Below are 22,995 nucleotides of genomic sequence, written 5' to 3'. Positions count from 1 at the left end.
GAATGGCCTCCATCTACATATTCCAGTCCCTGGGAGGACTGCAACACTATCTGGGTATCATCGCTGGGAAAAGAAAACTAAAGATTTTCTTGCAAAAAAATCAATCCGCTGAGCATATACAATAATGTGACAAAGAAAGAGGAATGACATGTGTTTACAAGCTATTTTGTCTGATAATATCAATAGGAGCGTTAGCTTGAAGGTTATAATGGAAGGCTTCGTTAATTTCACAAGAAATCTCAACAAACTGTCAATTCGCCAACCATGCCCCTGCCAGTTTGAAACAATAAATGCTCAGCTCATCGTTTATGTTTACTCACCTGGTAATATCAGACATAAAGGTTAACGTGACTTTTGACCCGTCGTTTGAGTGATCACACAATTGCCGATATCTGTTCCTTCGCAAAGCTACTGGTTCAAACCATCGGAGGGATCAGTCCACCACTTCCTTCAGGCCTGCTACTTCTTCTTGCCCTCATTAATCTTTGGATGTGAATTCGTTGTCTGTTGGACCATCCTTCTGGTGCTGAAAACTGCAACTGCCTCTACACTTGACGCTATTTGCACGACAAATCCAGCGAAATGAAAATTTCATTAGTGATCACAATTACTGTTTTAACCAATAACTGTTCAGTTACACGGGCTGGGTGCAAAGAAAACTGATGAGAATTGTTATAGCGCTGGAGGACAAGTAAGGAAATTCTTCACCCCTGGACTTGCGGTATGAGTTCGAGATGCTGGAAAAGCACAGCCGGTCAGGCAGCGTCCGAGGAGCAGCAGAGTCGACGTTTGGAGCATGCGCCCTTCATCAGGAATTAGGTTTGTGTGCCGAGGGGGCTGGGAGATAAATGGGAGAGGGGTGGGACTGGGGGGAGGTAGCTGAGAGTGCGAGAGGTTGACGGAAGTGGGGGTTAATAGTGACAGATCGAGAGGAGGGTGGAGTGGATGGGATGCAAGAAAGGTGTACATTTAGGACAGGTCATGAGGGGAGTACTGAGCCGGAAGGTTTGATCTAGGATAAGGTGTGGGGAGGAGAAATGAGGAAATTGGGGAAGTCCACATTGATGCCATGAGGTTGGAGGGTCCCGAGGTGGAAGATGAGGCGTTCTTCCTCCAGGCGTCGGGTGGTTAAGGATTGACGATGGAAGAGGCCCAGGACCTGCACGTCATTGGTGGAGTAGGAAGGCACGGGGTGGTGTGGTTGGTTGGTGTGGGTGTTCCGGAGATGTTCCCTGATGCCTTATGCGAGTAGGCATCCTGTCTCCCCAATGTAGAGGAGACCGCATGGGGAGTAACGGATGTAACAGTTATCAGGCCCAAAGTGAACCAAATTTCACAAACAGACTTCACAGTTTTACCCCAACAATTTCGGTGTTAATTGTGGACTTCTGTGAGTAGGCAAGATGGCATACAGTGTACAAAGGTGATAAAGAACGAAAGAAGTATTAGCTGAAAAGATCCTCCATATTTACAAGAATTCAATAATAAAAATTACTTTTCTGAAAGGCTAAGGTCGGTGACCACAAGAATGAATGTATCCTAGTAAACATTCCAGTATTTTGTTCCCAGACAGTTGCCATAGTAAGTTGCTATGAAACCATGATGCAACAACAACGACCAGACAGTCCCTAACTTCTGACGAATATAGACTTGAATGATTTTGGAGATGTCAGTGCTGGACTGGGAATACAAAGTTAAAAATCACACAACACCAGGTTATAACCCAACAGGTTTATTTGGAAGCACTAGTTTTCAAAGCGATGCACGAGCAGCAGCAGTGATTATAGAAACACAAAATCCCGAAGGGGATTTGGGAAACAGAGAACCTTTAAGCTGATAAACAAGTATTCAGGAATCTATCAGATTTATAACACAGGGACTGAAAGTCATCGCTGCAGTGTTTCAGTGAATCATGGCTCCAGTTGGAGGAGAAATATTTCAGCTTCAATCTGGGCTTCTGGACTTGATGTTGATTTCAACACCTTTAAATTGTCAACCCACTCCCGTTTCATCCCTTTGCTTTAGCTTGTTCCATTCTGTTATCATTTCTTCGCTCCCCTCCCCCATCCCAGTCGGTGGGACTGTCTGCCCTATCATCCTGTTGTTCTCACTTTCGGATCACTTCATCTGAACTATCTACAACCTCTACCATCGGGGAGAAGGCACAGAAGCCTGAACACACACACCAGCCGGTTTGGATCAGTTACTACCTTACTGCTGATAGAGTCCCAAAATGGATTCACAAACTTTTAACATTCGCCTGTACCTATGTTTTTGTTTTTGCCGCTGTTACCCAATTATTTACTATCAATGCGACTGAACTCTGTGGTCTTCCTGTATTTCTGGCAAGACAAAGCTTTTCACTGTGCCTCGGCACCCTTGACAATAAATTTAATTCAATTCAACTGTCGACATATTTTCTCCAACAGTACCTCAGACCCGCTACCCCCACACCATCGACCCCCCGCCACCACCACCACCCCCCTCCAAACTATATCATAAATGCTGTTCCGGCCACACTACACTCCAGCTCTGATGAAGAGTCATCAGAGTATTGCGAAGTGATACTGTAGAAGTTAATGCCATTGTACTTTCACGTGTGTTTCAGTCATTGAAAAGTTGTTTTATATGCAAATAGATTGGTTAGTTCAGTTTAGTTTTTAAGAATCACTACAGTGTGAAAACAGACCCTTCAGCCCAACAAGTCCACACCGACCTTCTAGAGAAAATCTCACCCACACGCTTTCTCCTACTCCCTAACTAATACACCCAACCTACCTACACTGTGGGAACATAGCATGGCCAACTCACCCTGAGCTGCACATCTTCTGATTGGCGGAAAGAAACCAGAGCACCAGGAGGAAACGCATGCAGACATGGGGAGAATATACAAACTCCATACATACAGTCACCCCTAGGCTGGAATCGAACCCAGAGCCCTGGTGCTATGAGGCAACAGTGCTAACTGCTGAGCCACCATGTCACCTACCCTTGCTTTCGTGGAATGATTTAATTTAACATCAAGCAAATTCTGAAACTTAGCATGCTTGTCTTTCACTGAATTACCACTTTGTTCAAATAATATCCGATCTGACTGGTATAGCAATAACATCAAATGGTAGCATAATATACTCCAGGCACAAGGTACCAAAACGACACAATATTGCAGGCCTGTGACAATTAATGTAGACTTCCCTTCTATGTTCCATTTTCTTTGCCATAAAGGTAGACACTTCATTTTGCTTCCAAATTGCTTTCTGTGCGAGTTTGCTAATGCGTTTCAGGTTCAAAGACATCAATGATCCTTCTGAAATAACACACTGCAGCATCTCTCTATTGCAGATCATCAAATCATATATAAATAGAGCAGAGGAGAGGCCCATTGACCATACAAGTCAGCGCTGACCTGTCTGCACTCGTTCCACTATCCTGGTTTGAAAATTATGACTTTCAGGTGCTCATCAGAGTAGACTTTATGGGTTGTATGGTTTTCCGTCTTACTGGCAGGGAGATTTGCTCGGGTTGCTTGGGAGGATTTAAACCAGTAATGTGGAAGGGAGGGGGTGGGACCCAGGAAAATAGCGAGGAAAAAGATCGATCTGAGACTGGTACAGTTGGGAAAAGGAGCGAGTCAAGCAGTCAGGGCAGCCAGGAACAAAGCATAGAATCAGGTAGGACGGATAAATTAATCTGCATTGATTCCAATGCAAGAGGCCTAGCAAGGAAATGACCAGCTACCTTCCGTCAGCCCCACCCGCTAGCCCTCGAGCCCTCAAGCCTCATTCCTGATGAAGGGCTTTTGCCTGAAACGTCAATTCTCCTGCTCCTCGGATGCTGCTTGAGCTGCTGTGCTTTTCCAGCACCACTCCGATCTCCAGCATCTGCAGACCACACTTCCATCTCAGGGCTAAACAATCCATCTTGCGTGATCTCGGGAGAAGGGTATTGTTCTATCAAAATGTTTAAAAACCTTCTGTTTCCTTAATGCTCATGCGGATTGTGGGAGCTAACATAAGGTAAAGAAACTGGTAAGTTGTACCAAAAGACATGAAAAAGAAACATAAAAAACAGCAGAAATGCAAAAAGAAACCTGAGAATAAGTGAGAAAAGACTGGTTTGTATGTGGGATGCAGGTACAGTTACAATATTTAAAAGACATTTGGATAAATACGTGACTAGGAAAGGTTTGGAGGAATATGGGCCAAACGCTGGCAGGTGGGACTAGTTTAGTTTGAGAACATAGTCAGCATGGGCTAGTTGGACTGAAGGGCCTGTTCCTGTACTGAATGACTCTCCCCCAAACCTCTGCTTCCTCCCCCATTCTCTGGCCTTGTATTCCCTGCCCTCACCCTCTGTCACCCTGTCTATTTTTTCTCTCTCTCTCTCTCTCTTTCTCTCTCTCTCCCCGCTCACCGCCAAAGCCTCCACCCCTCTTTGCTCACTGTAACAAGCCCTTGTGAAGAAGAGGGAGACAATGGATGGTGCTATCATGTCCCCATCCAGATGCCTTTTAAATGTTGTAATTGTACCAGCCTCCACCACTTCCTCCAGCAGCCCATTCCATATACACACCACGCTCAATGTGAATTGGTTGTCTCTTCGGTCTGAAATATATCTTTTCCCCATCACCCAAAACCGATGCCTTCTAGGTTGGACTTAGATGTCATTAGATTCATATCCAGTTATGATTCCTTGAATGCTGGTGCAGGCTTGAACAAACAGATGGCCTACTCCTGCTTCTAATTTTTTTTTAGATTAGACTTACAGTGTGGAAACAGGCCCTTCGGCCCAACAAGTCCACACCGACCCGCCGAAGCGCAACCCACCCATACCCCTACATTTACCCCTTACCTAACACTACGGGCAATTTAGCTTGGCCAATTCACCTGACCCGCACCTCTTTGGACTGTGGGAGGAAACCGGAGCACCCGGAGGAAACCCACGCAGACACGGGGAGAACGTGCAAACTCCACACAGTCAGTCGCCTGAGTCGGGAATTGAACACAGGTCTACAGGCGCTGTGAGGCAGCAGTGCTAACCACTGTGCCACCGTGCCGCCCCTCTGTCCAGGACAGCAGGAGAACATAAGACATCGGAGCAGAAATTAAGCCATTCAAGGTCAGCTCTGCCTTTCGCTCATGGCTGATAGGTTTCTCAACCACATTCTCCCACTTTGTCTCCATAACCCTCCATCATCTTGATGCTCAAGAACATCTCCATCTCAATCTTAAATATCCCCAGTGATCTGGCCTCCACAGCTTTCTGTGGCAGTGAATTCCATAGATTCACTGCTCTCTGGCTGAAGAAGTTTCTCCTTACCTCCATTCTGAAAGGTCTTCCCTTTACTCTGAGGCTGTGCCTACTAGTTCTAGTCTTTCCAGTCAATAGAAACGTCTTCCCAACTTCCACTCTGTCCAGGCCATTCAATAATCATTACATTTCAGTTAGGACCCCCCTGCTTGTGGGCCTATTAACCGTCGTCATCTGCATCCTTCAGGATGAGTTACAGCAGGGATTAAGTTCGGCAAACTGAGAATGGAGGGAGAGTGTGTGGGATAGAGATTTTCAAATTCTAAGGAATATTTCGTCCCCTGGCTAGGAGACATCATCAGTGCGGTTGGAGCCTCCTGTGAAGCGCTGCTTTGATGTTTCTTCCGGTGGTTTATAGTGGTTTGTTCTTGCCGCTTCCGGGTGTCAGTTTCAGCTGTCCGTTGTAGTGGTTTGTATATGGGGTCCAGGTCGATGTGTCTGTTGATGGAGTTTGTGGATGAATGCCATGCCTCTAGGAGTTCCCTGGCTGTTCTCTGTCTGGCTTGCCCTATGATAGTAGTGTTTTCCCAGTCGAATTCATGTTGCTGGTTGTCTGAGTGTATGGCTACTAGGGATAGCTGGTCGTGTCGTTTTGTGGCTAGCGGATGTTCATGGATGCGGATTGTTAGCTGTCTTCCTGTTTGTCCTATATAGTGTTCTGTGCAGTCCTTGCATGGTATTTTGTAAACTACGTTAGTTTGGCTCGTGCTGGGTATTGGGTCCTTTGTTCTAGTAAGTTATTGTCTGAGTGTGGATGTTGGCTTGTGTGCCGTTATGAGTCCTAAGGGTCGCAGTAGTCTGGCTGTCAGTTCTGAGACGCTCCTGACGTATGCTAGTGTGGCTAGTCCTTTTGGTTGTGGCATGGCCTCGTTCCGTGATCTATCTCTTAGGCATCTGGTGATAAAGTTGCGTGGGTATCCGTTTTTGGCGAATACCTTGTATAGGTGTTCCTATACCAGAACTGCGAAAAGAGGAAGAGGAACCATACACTCAGACAACCAGCAACATGAATTCGACTGGGAAAACACTACTATCATAGGGCAAGCCAGACAGAGAACAGCCAGGGAATTCCTAGAAGCATGGCATTCATCCACAAACTCCATCAACAGACACATCGACCTGGACCCCATATACAAACCACTACAACGGACAGCTGAAACTGACACCCGGAAGCGGCAAGAACAAACCACTATAAATACCGGAAGAAACATCAAAGCAGCGCTTCACAGGAGGCTCCAACCGCACTGATGATGTCTCCTAGCCAGGGGACGAAACGTTTGCAGCAAAAACTTCCAGCTCGGCGAACAGAACCACAACAACGGACACCCGAGCTACAAATCTTCACTCAGACTTCTAAGGAATAAGCAAGGAAAGAGAGTTCACTATAAATTAGAACTGATCAGATGGGCTGATTGGTCAAAGTGTGATAGATGGAGTTTAATTCAGAGAAGTGTGTGTGGTTTGTATTTTGGTTAAGCAATCCAGGCAGGACTGACACCGTTGAGGGGAGTGTTGCAGAACAAAGAGACCTTGGAGTGCAGGTTCATAGTTCCTTGAAAGTGGAGTCACCGGTACACAGGATAGTGAAGAAAGCATTTGGTAGGCTTTTCTTTATTGGTCAGTGCATTGAGTATAGGAGTTGGGAGATCATATTTTGGCTGTGTAGGACATTGGTTAATCCACATTTGGAAGACTGCATTCATTTCTGGTCTCCCTTTTTATAGGAAAGATGTTGTGAAACTTTGAAAGGGTCATAAAGGATTTACAAGGCTGCTGTCAGAGTTGGAGGGTTTGAGTGGCAGGGAGAGGCTCAAATGGCTGGGGATATTTTCCCGACAGCACTGGAGGCTGAGGGGTGACCTGAAAGAGGTTCATAAGGGGCATGGATAGGGTGAATATCCAAGGTCTTTTCCCCAGAGTCCAAAACTAGAAGGCATATGTTTGAGGTGAGTGGGAATTTTGAAAGACATCTGGATGGGTACATAAATAGGAAGGGTTTAGAGGGATATGAGCCACATGCAGGCAAATTGGAAGTAGATTAATTGGCCGGACAAGTTGGACCAAAGGGTCTGCTTCCGTGCTGTATGACTCTAATCTTCTTTGGTGAAAGCAGAGGTGTGATTGTGAAGGTTGGAGTTTCAGAGCAGCTTTCAAAGATGTTTTGCCCTTAATGGGAGCAGAAGACATTACAATGAAATCCTGCATTTGTGAGACAGCAACTGTGTAAGTGAGTACATTCGGGATTTTGGTGGAAAGTGGGAATTCATTTCACTGTGGGGATGAACCTCTACTTATTGAGTCATTTCTGCTGGTGAATGAAGCCAGGCTTCAAGATTAGGAGGAGTAGATTCAGGACAGAGATGAGGAGGAACTGCTTTTCCTGAAGAATAGTGAATCTGTGGAATTCTCTGCCCAAGGAATCAGTAGAGGCAGCTTCATTAAGTATATTCAAGACACAGCTGGAGGTGGTTTTTGCATGGTAGGGGAATTAAGGGTAGTTGGGACAGTGCAGGGAGGAGGAGCTGAGACAATGGATAGATCAGCCATGATCTTAATGAATGGTGGAGCAGGCGAGACGGGACAAATGGCCTTTTCCTGTTATTTTTATGAAACTACAAAGCTGCATTTCCCATGGCTAAGCCAACCAACCACGACATTATGGACAATTTAGCATGAACAATCCAAATCAAGGCCAGTTAGTAATGTAGTGATGTGGAAAATGAACTTCAGAGAACAAAAGAAAGGGACAAGGAGAGTAAATATGCCTGCAATCAAAACTGGGTTCTAAAGATCACAAAAATTGAAACCAGAAACGTTATCTGAATGTGTGCTGCATTGTAGCAAAAGTGAATGAGTTAACTGCACACATTGAAAAGAATAATATGACCTGAGACTCCTTACAGAAACATGGCTTCAGGATGACAAGGATTGGATCCTGAATATCGAGGGTTTGGTCAAATGGGAAGCGAGGTAAAGGTAGAGGGTTGGTGCTGCTAATGAAAGCACTGACCACAGGGTAGTCTGATGTCAGCTCGGATTTCAGGGCCTGATTTCTCGGTCCTGTGTTGATCTCCCTGTTCCCACAGAGTAAGATGTCGGTTTGTTCTCAGCTTTGCTGGATTTCTGCTGAAGCTTTGCCCCACCCTCCTTTTTTTTCACCTTCTGGAACAATAAAGCATTCAGCCAATCAAGCCCCAATCCACAATCTCCCAGCCTGTCAACCATCCAGACACACGGTGTAATCATAGCAGGGAATCACACAAGAAAAATGAAACCAAATTTGAAACAAATAGGTGCTCGTGTTTAATGTTTGTTCATTCAGAAGTAAACCAGAAATGGGGGTCTCCCAGGATTCTGAGACTGTCCTAGTTGAGGAAACCTCTCTCTCTCACATCTACCTATGAGAACCCAGCTATGATTTACATCAATATTTACAACAACAGAAATAGACAGCTATATACAGGATGGAAATAGACATTTTCTCTCTCATGCGCGCACACACACGCACAAGTCCACAGGAGTGAATGTATATTTGCAGAGCTGAGCTGAAACGTCATTTTTTGTTATCAAAATGTAAGTTTTATGGAGAAGGTGCCTTCCAGGGATTTCTGGGATTTGCATATTAATGAACCTGCAACCCGTTTGTAAAGATGAAAGACTTAACAATCCAGGTTTGTTCAATGCATCATTTCAGTGGCAGGACAGTGTCATGTTTTTCTATAAATTCTGTGTCTTATGATCTTATTCTCCACAACCACTTGATGAAGGAACAGTGCTCCAAACCCCAGTGCTTCTAAATAAACCTGATCGAGGGAGTACCGTATTTGAGGCCATAGTTTATGCTGCTCAGCAGGGGGCTTCCCCTGTAATTTCAGTCCCATCCCCATATTGTCTCTATCCGGGTTTTGCTGGGGACCCAATGGGACCAGACATTTGGGATGTAAGGCTGCCTGCTTGGCAGCAGCATTCATCTGTTCATTCCTTTGGAAGACTGTATCCATTGCCTCAGCATGAGCGGAACATCTTGATAGCTGCCAGATTGATTGGACAAAACAGCATTACTATTCGTCTGCCCCATGGGAGTTACAAATCCTCTATGTTCCCACAAGGCTCTGTAATCATGGGTCACACCAAAAGCACAGTGAGAGTTGAAGATCTCAACCCCGGGATGGGTCTCTCAGTTCCGAGATCAGTTAAATGAACACTAGGAGTATGGTCTGCTTCAGCAAGGTTTCACACTTTAATTAGTAACGGCCGGGCAAAGATTTGTCCAGCAACACAGATATTAAAAGATTCTGTGTTCCTTGGAGAAACTGCGTGATTAACTTGGAATAAAATATCAATTTTCATATGTTTCTTAAGAGACTGTACAGCCTTAATTACAGAGTAAATCCAATAAAATGTAATAAAATTACATAATGAACAACAGGTTAACCCAATGATATTTCCTGGGAACAATCTCCTCATACTTGTGCTTCAAGGTTAGCTGGGATGGTCAGTAATGTCTTATCGAACTTAATTAGATCCATACTATGAAGAAGGCATTGTTTGCTTAATCTGTGATTCAGTTAGCTCAGGAATGCAGAAATGCAGCTTTTAGCCATTTTAAACAGTGTTAATTTGCAGCCTGAAGCTATGTTGTTACATTACTTTGCATTTTGTGGTTAATAAAAGCTCCTGACAACAGCCTAAATCCAGGTATTAGATCCTCATCTGGTGTGGACCTGCTCTGCCACTCGAAAGAAAACTAGATTTATAATTTTAGGCCAAACGTGCCATTCTGCTAAATTAATCCAGTTGATTTGTTTTTGTTTAAAAATGTGAAAACCTCATGAACAGTTCTTCCATTAATCACTGGATATTCAAATTTCTCTTCAAAATTAAAGATCATAACAAAACTGGGTGTCAGTGGGATTTTGAATCTGGAGGGTGTGCTTATTAAAGTTTGGAAGAACAATATTTCAAAGTGAATGTTATCGTGTTCAGTCTAAGACTTTCTGGAGATGAAAAATTTGCCCTTATGTGTTTTGCAACACTTAACGAAGGTCAGTTCCATAGAATATGCAGTCAGGTTGATGCGAGAGTTAAGAGCTGGGGCAAACATCAGAAATAATGGAGGCAGGAGCACAGCAATTAGAGGTAGAAAGTTAGCCAAAAAATACAAAAACAGGAAGGAAAGTTTTGTCAGCTTTTCTTAAAAAAAAGTAAACAAAGTAAGTGTTGGTTCATTAAAAAAATGAGTCTGGGGATTCAATAACAGAGGATAAAGAGATGGTCAGAGAATTGAAAAGAGCTTGAATCTGTCTTCACTAGAGAGGATACAAGTAACACCCTGGAACTAGATGGAAATCAGGAATTGAAAGGGAAGGAGGAACTGAAGACAATTACAATTACCAGGGAAGTAGTGCTGAGTAAACTGTTGGAACTACGAGTTCACAAGTCCCAGTTGGCCAAAGTATTTCATTCTAGACCCTTAAAGAAAAACTAGCTAGTGAAATAGTTAATGCATTGGTTTTAATTTTACAAACCTCATTAGTTTCAGTGGAGGTTTCTTTAGATTGGAAAACTCCTTTCTTCAAAAAGGCAGACCGAAAACAGGAAACAGCAGACCATTTACCTTAACATATGTCATAGGGAGCATGTTCAAAGCTATGATTAAAGATGTGATGGCAGGGTACTTGTGTAAGTTCAGGCAGCGTGAATCTGTTTTTGTCAATGGAAATAATGTTGTAATAATGTTTTGAAGAACTACCTCTCCGCACAGCGACTGAGCTGATGAATCTCCAGTGCCGACAGGGAATGGAATCCATTCCCACAGTCCCCACATTTCCAGGCTTCTCCGCAGTTCTGGTATCCTTTTAGCTCCCTGTTTCTGATGAACAATTGAAACTGTGTTCACACTCAGGAACCGTGTACAGTCACCCCCTGCTGCGAACAGTGTAATGTTTCTTCATCAGTGTAACTTCCCACAGACCGCTCACTGGGGCACACTCTCTCCCAAAATGGGGAAAAGACATACAAAAGTTGAGGAGTCAGACAAAATACGCAAGCAATAAAATGTCGAAATATGGGGGGGGGGGGGGGGGGGGGGAATTGTGGCTCTCCCTCTTTTTTCCCTGTTGCCATTTGGACACTTAAAATCCCAAAGAGCATACTGCACATGTTTGCCGGTGTCAGCAACGCAGTGCGCATGTTTGTCGGTGTCAGCAAACATTTGGGCATGCCCGTCACTGTGCGTTTAAAAAGGGCGGGACCTTTTCTTGATTACCCAATAGGAACCTCTGGAGGACCGGAAGGACGTTGGTACTCCTGCCAATCAGAGTCACCCCATTGTCTGAATGCGGAAGTTGGACCATGAGGTTCTGAAGCTGCTGCTCGTGTCTGAATGAAGGTTGAGCTTTATCCCAGACTGCAAATTCCTCTGTCCATTATTTGTGAGTACGGCACTCTCTTCTCTTGCCACCTTTTCAATTTAATTTTCATTCTGGGGTTCAGTTGTTGACTTGCAGCAACTAAAAGGAAAGGGAGTGTGTCGGGGTGGGGACAGACTCTGGAAGCGTCGCTCCAGGACTGTGTCTTAATTGGCAAAATAGACAGGCAGGAGGTTGGAAGAACACAGCAAGCCAGGCAGCACCAGGAGGTGGAGAAGTCAATGTTTCGGGTGTAACCCTGCTTCAGGATTGGGGATGGGTGTAGGGGGTGATGTAGATAAAGGGTGTGCTGGGTGGTGAAGTGGGCATAGGTGTAGACAGGTAGAGGGTTCGACCTAGGCAAAAGGGAGGACTGCAGATGCTGGAAACCAGAGTTTACTCAGAGTGCTGCTGGAAAAGCATAGCAGGTCAGGCAGCATCCAACACCAGGAGAATCAACGTTTCAGGCGTGAGCCCTGAAGAGCCCTGAAGTCCTCCCTTTCTCCTCACTGGAAGCAGAAGAGTTTGACTGAAGTGTATTGGTGTTAATGCCTTGATGTCTCATTTTGCTCCCACCTTCTCGGGGTCGTTAACCATTTTGTGTCTGGTCCTTCCTCAAGAAGCTGCATTGCAGGTTCACTCTGAATTGACACTATCTTTTTGCTTCCCGAAATCAGACCTGCTCACTCTCAGCAGGATCCCAATGTTGTGAAAGATGCTAACTTTCAGGTGGAGGTATCCAAAATTCAGAGAGATGTCAGTCTTGATGTTTTTGCTTTTCTGCCCCTGTAAGACCCTGAATCAGCACCTTCAGGAGAATGAGTTAGAGCGGAGTGAGAACAGAGGGGAAAGGAGAGTGGGATGGTGCTTTCAATTTTGTGGAACAACAAAAGAATATTCCACAGAAAGTAGAGTTGCTTGTTCTGAATTTCTATCTCTTTTTGCAGAGTATTTGAAAATCGGAAGACTGAAGTTTCAAAATCAATGGATGAAGGGCTAATGCCTGAAACATTGAATCTCCTGTTCCTCGGATGCTGCCTGACCTGCTGTACTTTTCCAGCGCCACATTTTTCGACTGACTCTCCAGCGTCAGCAGTCCTCACTTTGATGTCAATGTCTGACAGTCACTCAATCCATCGAGACAGCAACGATTTTTGACTGTGATTCCTGTGAGAGGAATCAACGCTTTTTGGTTCCAGTTTGGGGATGTTTTCAGCATCAGTGGGACTGGACAGGAGACCTCACTGTTACAGCGCATTGTGTGCTTGGAGCCTGAAACATTTATAAGGCCTGGGAAGGGGATTTCACGGCAGGGAGGGGCTCTACACGTGTTCCTGTGCAGCTGAAGCTGTAGCCATGGAGAAACCTGAGGAATCCCGTCCTGTGGAGGAACTGTGGAAGTGTGGCGACTGTGGGAAAGGCTTCCGTTTTCTGTCTGCCCTGGAGACTCATCGGCGCAGTCACACCGGGGAGAGGCCATTCCCCTGCACCGACTGCGGGAAGGCCTTCAGACATTCCTCCCACCTGCTAGCCCACCAGCGGGGCCACACGGGGGAAAGGCCCTTCAGCTGCCCAGAGTGCGGGAAGGCCTTCAGCACTTCCTCCACCCTGCTGAGCCACCAGCATGCCAACACGGGAGAGAGGCTGTTCACCTGCCCTGAGTGTGGGAAGGCCTTTAGGTATTCCTCCACGCTGCGGACCCACCGGCGTTTCCACACAGGGGAAAGGCTGTTCAGCTGCCCCGAGTGTGGGAAGGCCTTCAGGTATTCCATCGCCCTGCGGAGCCATCGGCGCGTCCACACGGGGGAAAGTCCCTTCAGCTGCCCCGAGTGTGGGAAGGCCTTTACCCGCGTCTCTGCCTTGCGGAGCCACCAGCGGATCCACACCGGGGAGAGACCCTTTACCTGCCCCGAGTGCGGGAAGGCCTTTACCGACATCTCCTCCCTGATGAAGCATCAGCGGATCCACACCGGGGAGAGACCGTACACCTGCTCTCAGTGCGGGCAGGGCTTCACCCGCTCCTCCCAACTGCGGAGCCACCAGCGAGTTCACGTGCCATCGCAGGGGGATTGAAGAAGTTACGGCCGAGTCCTATTATCGATTGGACTATCAACCCAGTTCCGGAGATTCCCGGGTTCGAATCCCGCCACGACAGATGGCAGAATTGGTATTCGGTCAGAAATGTGGAGTTTGGAATCTAACAATGAGACTGTTTCAGGGAGGGGTGGTGCAGGGGGGAAAGCCCCCATCTGATTTACTCTCTCCCTTGTTAGGGAAGGGAACCGCCATTGTGGGAGAGGATTCACTCAGTCGTTCCAGCTGCATCCTTTACCCGGTTTGGCCTACACGTGACTCCAGACCCACAGCAGTCTGGTTGACTCTACACTGCCCTCCCCCCACTGGCAAAGGAGCGGGGAGAAACTTACTTAGAGACAAGGTATGGGTTGAAATTGCTGAGTGAGGCAATACTTCCTCCAGGTTACGGCTGTACCAAGGATCCAATTACAAAGGGACAACTTGGTGCTGGCCAATAGTAAAGATAGTGGGGGGGAAGGGGGGTAGGGACGGGGAGGTGTGGTGTGTGCACTTTCACCTTGAGCTGTTCAAAAAGCAACTACTTTTTCTCTGCTTTTTTGCTGGGGGGATCTGAATCTGTAACAAAGTTGAGTTGCAATGAAGGCTACCTGAACTTACCACCGGGCTCAGACTCTCATTGAAAGCTTTGAGCTCCAAGAGGATTTTTGTTTTAAAGCTGTCATTTCTTTCAGCCTCCTGCACTAAGTTTAGAACATAGAACAATCCAGCGCAGAACAGGCCCTTCAGCCCTCGATGTTGCGCCGACCTGCAAACTATTCTCAGCTTGTCTCTCTACACTATCCCAAAATCAACCATGCACTTACCTAAGGATTGTTTAAATCTCCCTAATGTGGCTGAGTTGACTACCTTAGCCGGTAGGGCATTCCACTCCCTTACCACTCTCTGTGTAAAGAACTTGCCTCTGACATCTGTCTTAAAGCTATCACCCCTCAATTTGTAGTTATGCCCTCTCGTACAAGCTGACGTCATCATCCTAGGAAAAAGTCTTTCTCTGTCCACTCTATCTAATCCTCTGATCATCTTTTATGTCTCTACCAAATCCCCCCTTAGCCGCCTTCTTTCCAATGAGAAAAGACCCAAGTCTCTCAGCCTTTCCTCATAAGACCTTCCTTCCAGACCAGGCAACATCTTGGTAAGTCTCCTCTGCACCTTTTCCAATGCTTCCACATTCTTTCTGAAATGGGGCAACTAGAACTGTACACAATATTCCAAGGGATGCTGCACCAGTGTTTTGTATAGTTGCAGCATGATACTGCGGTTCTGAAACTCAGTCCCTCTACCAATGAAACCTAACACACCATATGCCTTCTTAACAGCACTATTCACCTGGGTTGCAATGTTCAGGGATTTATGCACATGGACTCCTAGATCCCTCTGCACATCCACACTACCAAGAATCTTTCCATTGCCCAACTACTCTGCCATCCTGTTATTCTTCCTGAAGTGCATCACCTCACATTTAGCTGCATTGAACTCCATTTGCCACCTCTCAACCCAATTCTGCAGTTTATCCAAATCCCCCTGCAACCTGTAACATTCTTCCAAACTGTCCAGTATGCCACTGACTTTAGTGTCATCTGCAAATTTACTAATCCATCCACCTATGCCTGTGTCTCAGTCTGTTATAAAAATGACAAACAGCAGTGGTCCCAAAACATCCTTGTGGAACACCACTAGTAACTGGACTCCAGACTGAATGTTTTCCATCAACCACCACTCGCTGCCTTCTTCCAGTTTCTAATCCAAACTGCTAAATCACCCTCAATTCCATGCCTCTGTACTTTCTCCATCAGCATCCCATGTGGAACCTTATCAAAGGCTTTACTGAGGTCCAAGTATACCACGTCAACTGCCCTACCCTCATCCAAATGCTTGGTCACCTTCTAAAAAAACTCAATGAGGTTTGTGAGACATGACCTGCCCTTGACGAAATCATGTTGACCATCTGAAATCAAATCGTTGCTTGCCAGATGATTATAAATCTTATCTCTTATAATCCTTTCTAAAATCTTTCCTACAATAGAAGTAAGGTTCACTGATCTATAATTACCAGGGTCATCTTACCTGCTGCCCTTCCTGATTAAGGGCACAACATTTGCAATCCTCCAGTCCTCAGGTTCTAAACCCGTAGACAATGACGACTCAAGTATCAAAGCCAAAGGCTCTGCTATCTCCTCCCCAGCTTCCCAGAGAATCCTCGGATAAATCCCATCCAGCCCAGGGGACTTGTCTACTTTCACTCCTTCTTGAATTGATAACACCTGTGCGTAACTAGCCTCGATCCTTTCGAGTCTAATATCTCGTACCTCATTCTTTTCCTGAATGAACACCGATGAGAAATGTTCATTTAGCACCTCTCCGATCTCTACAGGGTCCACACTCCACTTCCCACTTCTGTCTTTGACTGGCCCTATTCCTACCCTAATCATCCTTTTATTCCTCACATACCTATAGAAAGCTTTAGGGTTCTCCTTTTATTTGATTTGCTAAAGACTGTTCGTGTCCTCTCTTTGAACTTCTTAACTCTCTCTTTCAATCCTTCCTCAGTGATCTGTAATTCTCCATCACCTCATCTGTACCATCTTCCCTCATCAACACACAAGCCTCATGGAACAGCATCATTAGACACAGAACTTATATCGAAAGATCAGTGTCATGCAACTGATAGAATATATTGAACAAACTGAGATAGTCTTCATCTCTTAGAATGGGTGCGGGCTTTAGTTCATTAATATGTAACAATGTTCTTGAGATGCCATAAGGTTTTATGTAAAAAAAAATCTCTGCTCAGACAATGCATTAAAGGTGTGAGATTTGAGTCTGTCAGTATTCCAACCTTGAATCAGACTGGTTTTGTTCCCAAAGTCGGAATTTGTAAAATATTAGATGCATTGACTGCCTGCAGATTGTGTGCTTTTTGAACAAAATTGAATGTATCTGCAAATATAATTCTGCCAATACAATTTCACCCCAAAGAGTAGTGTGTGTGTGTGTCTGTGTGCATGTGAGTTTGTGCGTGCGAATGCGCAGAAGTGTGTGTGTGCATGCTTGGGAAAGTGAGAGTGATGGAGTATGAGATTGCGAGTGAGAGCGAGCGTTGAGGAGTGTGTGTGTGTCTGTCTGAGAGATAGAGTATGTTTGTGAGAGAGAGAGGCTGAATAAAAGCAAGGGGTTGTACAGTTAATGGACGGGCCATGAGTCGTGTTATAGAACAGACAGGCGGGCGGTGTGTTCAGGTACATAATTCTTTGGAAGTTGTGTCACTGGTAGACAGGGTGGTTAAGGCGGCATTTCGCAACATTGCCTTCATTGTTCACACCACTGAGTATAGGGGTTGGGACATCACGTTGAGGTTGTACAGGATGTTGGTGAGGCCACTTTCAGAGTACTGAGTACAGTTCTAGTGGCCCTGTATGAGGAAGAATACTATTAGAGAGAGTTTAATAAAGATTTACCAGGATGTTGTAAGGACCGGAGGGTTTGAGTTATAAGGAGAGGCTGGGACTTTATTCACTGGAGCACAGGAGGTTGGGGGGGTGACCTCAGTGAGATTGATAAAATCATGAGGAGTGGAGGTAAGGTGAGTAGAAAATGGCTCTTGCTTAGCGTAGGGGAACTCAAAACTAGGAGGGCATTATTTTTTAAATGTAAGGAGAGAGATTTAAAAGGAAGCGGAGGGGCAACATTTTGAAAAAGGGTGAATTGATGTGGAATGAACTTGGTGAGGATGTGGTAGATGCAGGTACAGTTACAACATTGAAACAGCATTTGGACGGGTAGATGAATAGAAGGGTTTAGAGGGATATGAGCCAAATGCAGGCAAGTGGGACTGGTTTAGTTTGGAATCCTGGTTGGCATGGACGAATTGGACCGAAGTGTCTGTTTCTGTGCTGTATACCTCTATTGAAACCAGTAGAATTCTGAAAGGGGCTGAACAAGATAGTGCAGATAAAATGCCCCTTTGTGGGGAGGGTCTCGAATTCCGACAATGTAGAAGCAGGCCATTCAGCCCATCTATTTCACTCTGGCCTCTGAACAGTATCCCACCCATACCCAACCCCTTACTCCGTATTTCCCATGGTCAAGCCACCCTAACCTGTACATCCCTGGTCATTACGGGTAACTTAGCACGGCCAATCCTCCCTAACCTACACTCTAATCTGTAAATTACCTTCTCAAGAATGTAATTTAAGTGCAGAGCTTTTCTAAGAAAAATGTCAGTCTGACTCAACATTGGGACACAGACAGAATTCACACCGATTGCCTCTACTTATAAATAGGGCAACGTCTCTTCGAAATGTAGATTCATTTAGATATAACTGCGTCACTTTACATATTAAGATATCCCTTTGAATGTGCACGCATCCCTTTGAAATGTAATCTCGTCCATCTACATCTCTGTACTTGCGGAAATACCCGTTAAAATGTCCATGTCCCTTTAAAATGCAGATTTCCCCCTTTAGATATGAGGCCGTTCCGTTAGATTTCGGAATATCTGTTTAAATGGAGCCGTGAGCTTTCCCAATGTAGACAGGGCTCCTCGAAACGTGGCAGTGTCCCCCCTACAGCTGCAGAGCGAGACAGGAGAGTTTGTTTTTGTGAATGAGCAGTTGTAGCGCGAGGTGGCTGTTGCTTGGTGACGGTGAGGCTCCACCGGCCCCGCCCATCCCCCCGTGCAGACGTCACGCGGGGGTGAAGGCGGTTGGGAGGAGAAGTCGCTCGAGCGGGGAAGCGGCGGCCGTTAGGAAAATGGCGCCGTGCGGCCCGGGGCAGACCCCCGTCACTGGTCTCCGCCGCCTTCCTGGCGCAGCTGCTGTGTCACTGTTATAAGTGAATTCTGTCTAGGTATTCTAAATCTCCGGAGAATAGTCCCTGACACTCGGCTAACTACTCTACACTAGGGCTATGGTTCAGATCAACCGAGTTCTGCCTCCACACTCTGCCGACCGCGGGCTGTCCTTTAACCCTTGACTTCAAGGGAGACTGTCCACAAGGTCCCGTCCTAGGAGGCGAACTCCAAGCTGACAGCACCAGCCCTCATCCCCTCCGGCTACCGCTTTTCCCGCGGCAAATCGAAATGCTGCGAGACACACAAATGAGCAATGAATGTTTATTTCAAACTTGCAAGTTTGGGCGGCATACAAAAAAAAAGAGCTTCGGAAAATCGCGACGGAAGATTTTACAGCACTGATATTTATACATTATTTTTACATGTAAAAACATTAATGACAATTCCATTGGTTAAAACATTTCACGCTTTTCTCTGCCAACTCTTTGATTATCTGTATGTTTCTAATATTCTGAGAGCTTCTATTGTATTATGGCCACCTGTTTCTTAAACATTACATTATTTTTAACAATTCTATTGACTAAAGCATTTCTCGCTTCTCTATCCCAGGCCTTGGTTATCTGTATGTTTCTAATATTTTAAGAGCTTCTATTGTATTATTGCCAAGGTTACCCAGCTTCATAGCAGCCTAGTTTTAATTAACAGCTTACGTCAGTTTCATTCAAGGTTACAAACCGCCATGTTTTTGACATAACAGTTTCTCCCTGTTTCCAGGCTAACTTACATTCAGTCTCACCGTTCGCCCTTACTTATTAACCCTTAGTTAAACTGCAGAAATTACATCACCCATATCAATCCCCCCTGTCTTTTTATACGGTCTGTAATTTCTGCAGCATAATCATGGCCTGTCTATCCCAATCAGCCTCAGGGTCGTCCGCAACAGTCTGGAGGTGAATCCCCACCACTGTACGCGGGTCGCCCTTCATCAGGGCCGTCTCAATAAGGCGGGTGATTAAACCCCACACACAGGGAATTATTCAACAGGCCAGAACGACTAAGACCCCTGTTACCACCAGGAACGAAACTATAACTGAGACCATCACCCCTTTCCATTTCCCGAACCACAGCTCCAGCCAGTCCAATCAGTATTTACACCCGAATTTTCTGCTGTCCAAGGCTAGCCTATTCTCCCACTCCATCCGACTGGTGGCGTCCAGTTGCTCCTCCAGCCCCTTGACTGCGTCTCTGGTAAAGTTTATAAACCGCCCTTGGCTCTTATGTCTTTCCTGTTCCCCTACTATATCTTCCTTCTCAAATGCCAGGGTAAATGGAATTGCCAATTGTACAATTGCACATATCCCTTCCCAATCTGGGGGCAGGGTGGGTCTCAACAGTTTCCCTCCACAGTACCACCACAGATCCGCTCGGGGAACCTGTAGTGCTGAATAGTTCCGTCCTTCCTTTGTTGCGGTGACATTGTTAATCTCTGTACACAATGTCAGCTCCCCCAAATCCTGAAAATGTGGGGGGGAGCACGTACCTCTTTCGCCTTTAAAGGAGGGAATATCCGAGATAGGGAGGTACAATTCCTATCACTCCACGCAGTCTCTTCCTGATACAGGGCTATCATACATTCCATGCCCTGCATGTCCTGCTCCCACCCGAGCGGAAAGGGGGCCACTTGGGCCAACGGCCTGCCGGAGGCACATGCATAGCAATTGCTTTTGTTCAGGCTTTTTACAGTATATTTAACCCATTCAACCCAGGCATTTGTATCTCCGTATCCAACTTCAATTTCAAGAGTCTGTCTCAAGTCTTTTACCTCTATAATTTTTAGTGAATTCGGATCAGTGGAAGGGGTTAAAATTTGCAATTTAGAATGAAGGAATCCCAAAGGCTGTCTTTGTCTGACGCCAATTCGAAAACAGCAGCCCACAAAACGCTTCCCATACCCTGTCATCACTATCTTTAAATTATTACTAAGGAGCTGGGACCCATTTTTATGGGGAAATGAGGCTTCAGAGGAAGCATTGATAATGGTGATATATATGGGATGACACTTCCTGTCAAAACAATGTAGGGCTGGGCTAAAGGGGGCTCTATGAATAGTAATGCCAGGCGGTGGTTCTTCCGACCCAAACCTTACATGTGGAACAGTGTGAAGAGATATTTTTGAGGAAAGATATTCTCTTTGAAACTTTACATCTGGGCATTCTACTATGCTGCAAACATCGACCTTTATAACTTGTGGTAATTCCGAAACAGAAATCATTAACACAACATCTGAAAAAGATATATGAGCAAAACTCAGAAGTAACAGGAATAGCAGCATAATTCTGACTAGTGCTAAGAACTTAAACAATATATCAAAGCACAAAACAAGGTTAAATAATCCCCGCGCTCGCGTCGCCACTGTATAATCAGTTACCCAAAGTCTGTTCAGTCTGAGTTTCAGTGGGTCACGTGTTGATTCGGCTGTCCAGACTCCTTTCTTAACTGGAGAGGGTACTGGCCCTTTGCCAGCCTTTCTCCGCCGTTCAGTGGTGAGGAGTACTAGGAACGGGCCGTCCCACACAAGTTCGAGAGTTTGCTGTTGCCAATGTTTGATCAAAACCCCTTCACCGGGTTCAATAGTGTGCACAGCGAAATCCAGAGGTGGAGTCTGAGTCAGGAGTCCCTGGTGGAGTAAACGAGAAACAGCGAAGTCCAGGGTCTCAACATATTTACATATACACATATCTCGTGACTCAAGCTCTAGGTGATAAACACTCAAGCATTCATGCACTAACGAACAGATGACTTGCAGCCAGAAACACAACAAAATGTAATAGCTTCTGTTCTCTCTCTGTAGGTCCTCTCACACAGCTGATCGCTCTCTCTCTCTCATACAGTGTTGGTCTCTCTGTCTATGTCTGCCTGTCACTGTCTCCTGTGTCTGCGCGTCGGAGCTCATAGCGACCTCCCCTCGACCACCAGGTCTTCAAGTGCTAACTCTTTTCCCCAACTATCTCCACTCCCAGTCTCCAGTACTGCTGCCTGGGCAGTCCCCATGTGGCAGATCTTCCCCCCCCTTCCCCGGAGGTCACTGGTCTACATATGGAACTGTTCAGGGTCGGTTGTCAGTAACATTTTTAATTATGTTTCCCATCCTTTCATCTTGCATCTTTAAAACTCCACTTAAGTTTTGTACTTTTATAATAATGTGTATAAATCCACTAACAATATGCCTTGAACAGGAATTTTACATCAAGAGTAGGCTTTATAAAAGAATATTAAGCTGCTCAGTAAATCCATAAGCATCACTTCCCAATAAAAATAAATGTAGCAGTGCAAAGATACCAAAGTTTGTCAAACAGTAAATGGTATTGACTGCACAAAAATATATCCAATATTCAATAATAGATTCAAAATAATGGTATCTCGCAAAAAAAATTAGAAGATGTTGATCCAAAATGTGACATTCACCAAAAGTAGAAAATCTTAATGGTGTTGCAAAGCATAGCTATTAGAAGCCCTAACTTTCATAACTTTTTATGGGACTGAGTTCACTTGAAGTACACATTGACAAAGTGAGAGTATTCACTTTCATCATAGTTTCATTTAACTGAAAAGGGCAGAAAAGTTTGTTACTTTGCAGTGTCATTTTCATTTTGTCTTTTCTCTATTGTGCCTTTAGTACTGAAGTAGCCTATGATTATGAAATTTTTAAATTATGTGGCATGATTTAATTACTGTTTTAATAAGAGCATTTTCTAGCCCCCACGAACAATCTCAGAGCAATACAGTCTACTTACTGTCTCAACGTCCTGAAACTCACTCTCAGGTTACCCATATTAATTCGCATCTGCCCTCAGAGTTTCTGTTCCCCTCTGCCTTATCGGCAGCCTATATACCTCATTTTCCTGAAGGTGAATACCACCCCTTATGTGAATTTGGAATTGTTCTAACTTATTACTACCTCGTCCTTAATCTCATGAATGGTCCTCCTTAAGTTCTAATAAAATCATATCATGAAAGAAAATAACGTTAAGCATTCATAAAATTACAATCAAAAATAGCACACTGAATCAAATGACAAACAACAAGTTTTAAACATAAAACCATTAACAAACAGATGAATGCAAGCCAGAGCACAAAGTGTTAAACTGCTTGTTAGCTGAGAAGCCTTCTGCTAGATTCTCTCTCACAGCTTGCAGCAGTAGCTTCCTCTCTCTCTTTTTGAGATATGACACATAGTTTCTTACTTCCACAGCTCCACACAGATTCTCGCAGAGAATTTCACACAAAAAGATTCATACACAAACACAAATTCTCACATCCACAGAGACTACTTCTTTTTTACAATCAGATTTACACACACAAAGACACACATAGATCTTCACCAACACA

General features: G+C 45.1%; 1 protein-coding gene across 1 annotated transcript; it reads left to right on the top strand.

Moving 5' to 3' along the window:
* Window positions 1-13,000: 13,000 nt before the first annotated feature.
* LOC132808627 (zinc finger protein 3-like) lies at window positions 13,001-13,769 on the top strand (the record flags this gene model as incomplete). Its single annotated transcript, XM_060822186.1, has 1 exon — window positions 13,001-13,769. A coding segment is annotated over exon 1 (693 nt), but the record flags the coding sequence as incomplete, so codon positions are not given.
* Between the last annotated feature and the right edge of the window lie 9,226 nt (window positions 13,770-22,995).

This window comes from Hemiscyllium ocellatum (assembly GCF_020745735.1).
Source record: "Hemiscyllium ocellatum isolate sHemOce1 chromosome 27 unlocalized genomic scaffold, sHemOce1.pat.X.cur. SUPER_27_unloc_8, whole genome shotgun sequence".
Classification (NCBI taxonomy): domain Eukaryota; kingdom Metazoa; phylum Chordata; class Chondrichthyes; order Orectolobiformes; family Hemiscylliidae; genus Hemiscyllium; species Hemiscyllium ocellatum.
The sequence above is the reverse complement of the archived record's forward strand: the minus strand, read 5'-3'. Positions and strand labels throughout refer to the sequence as shown.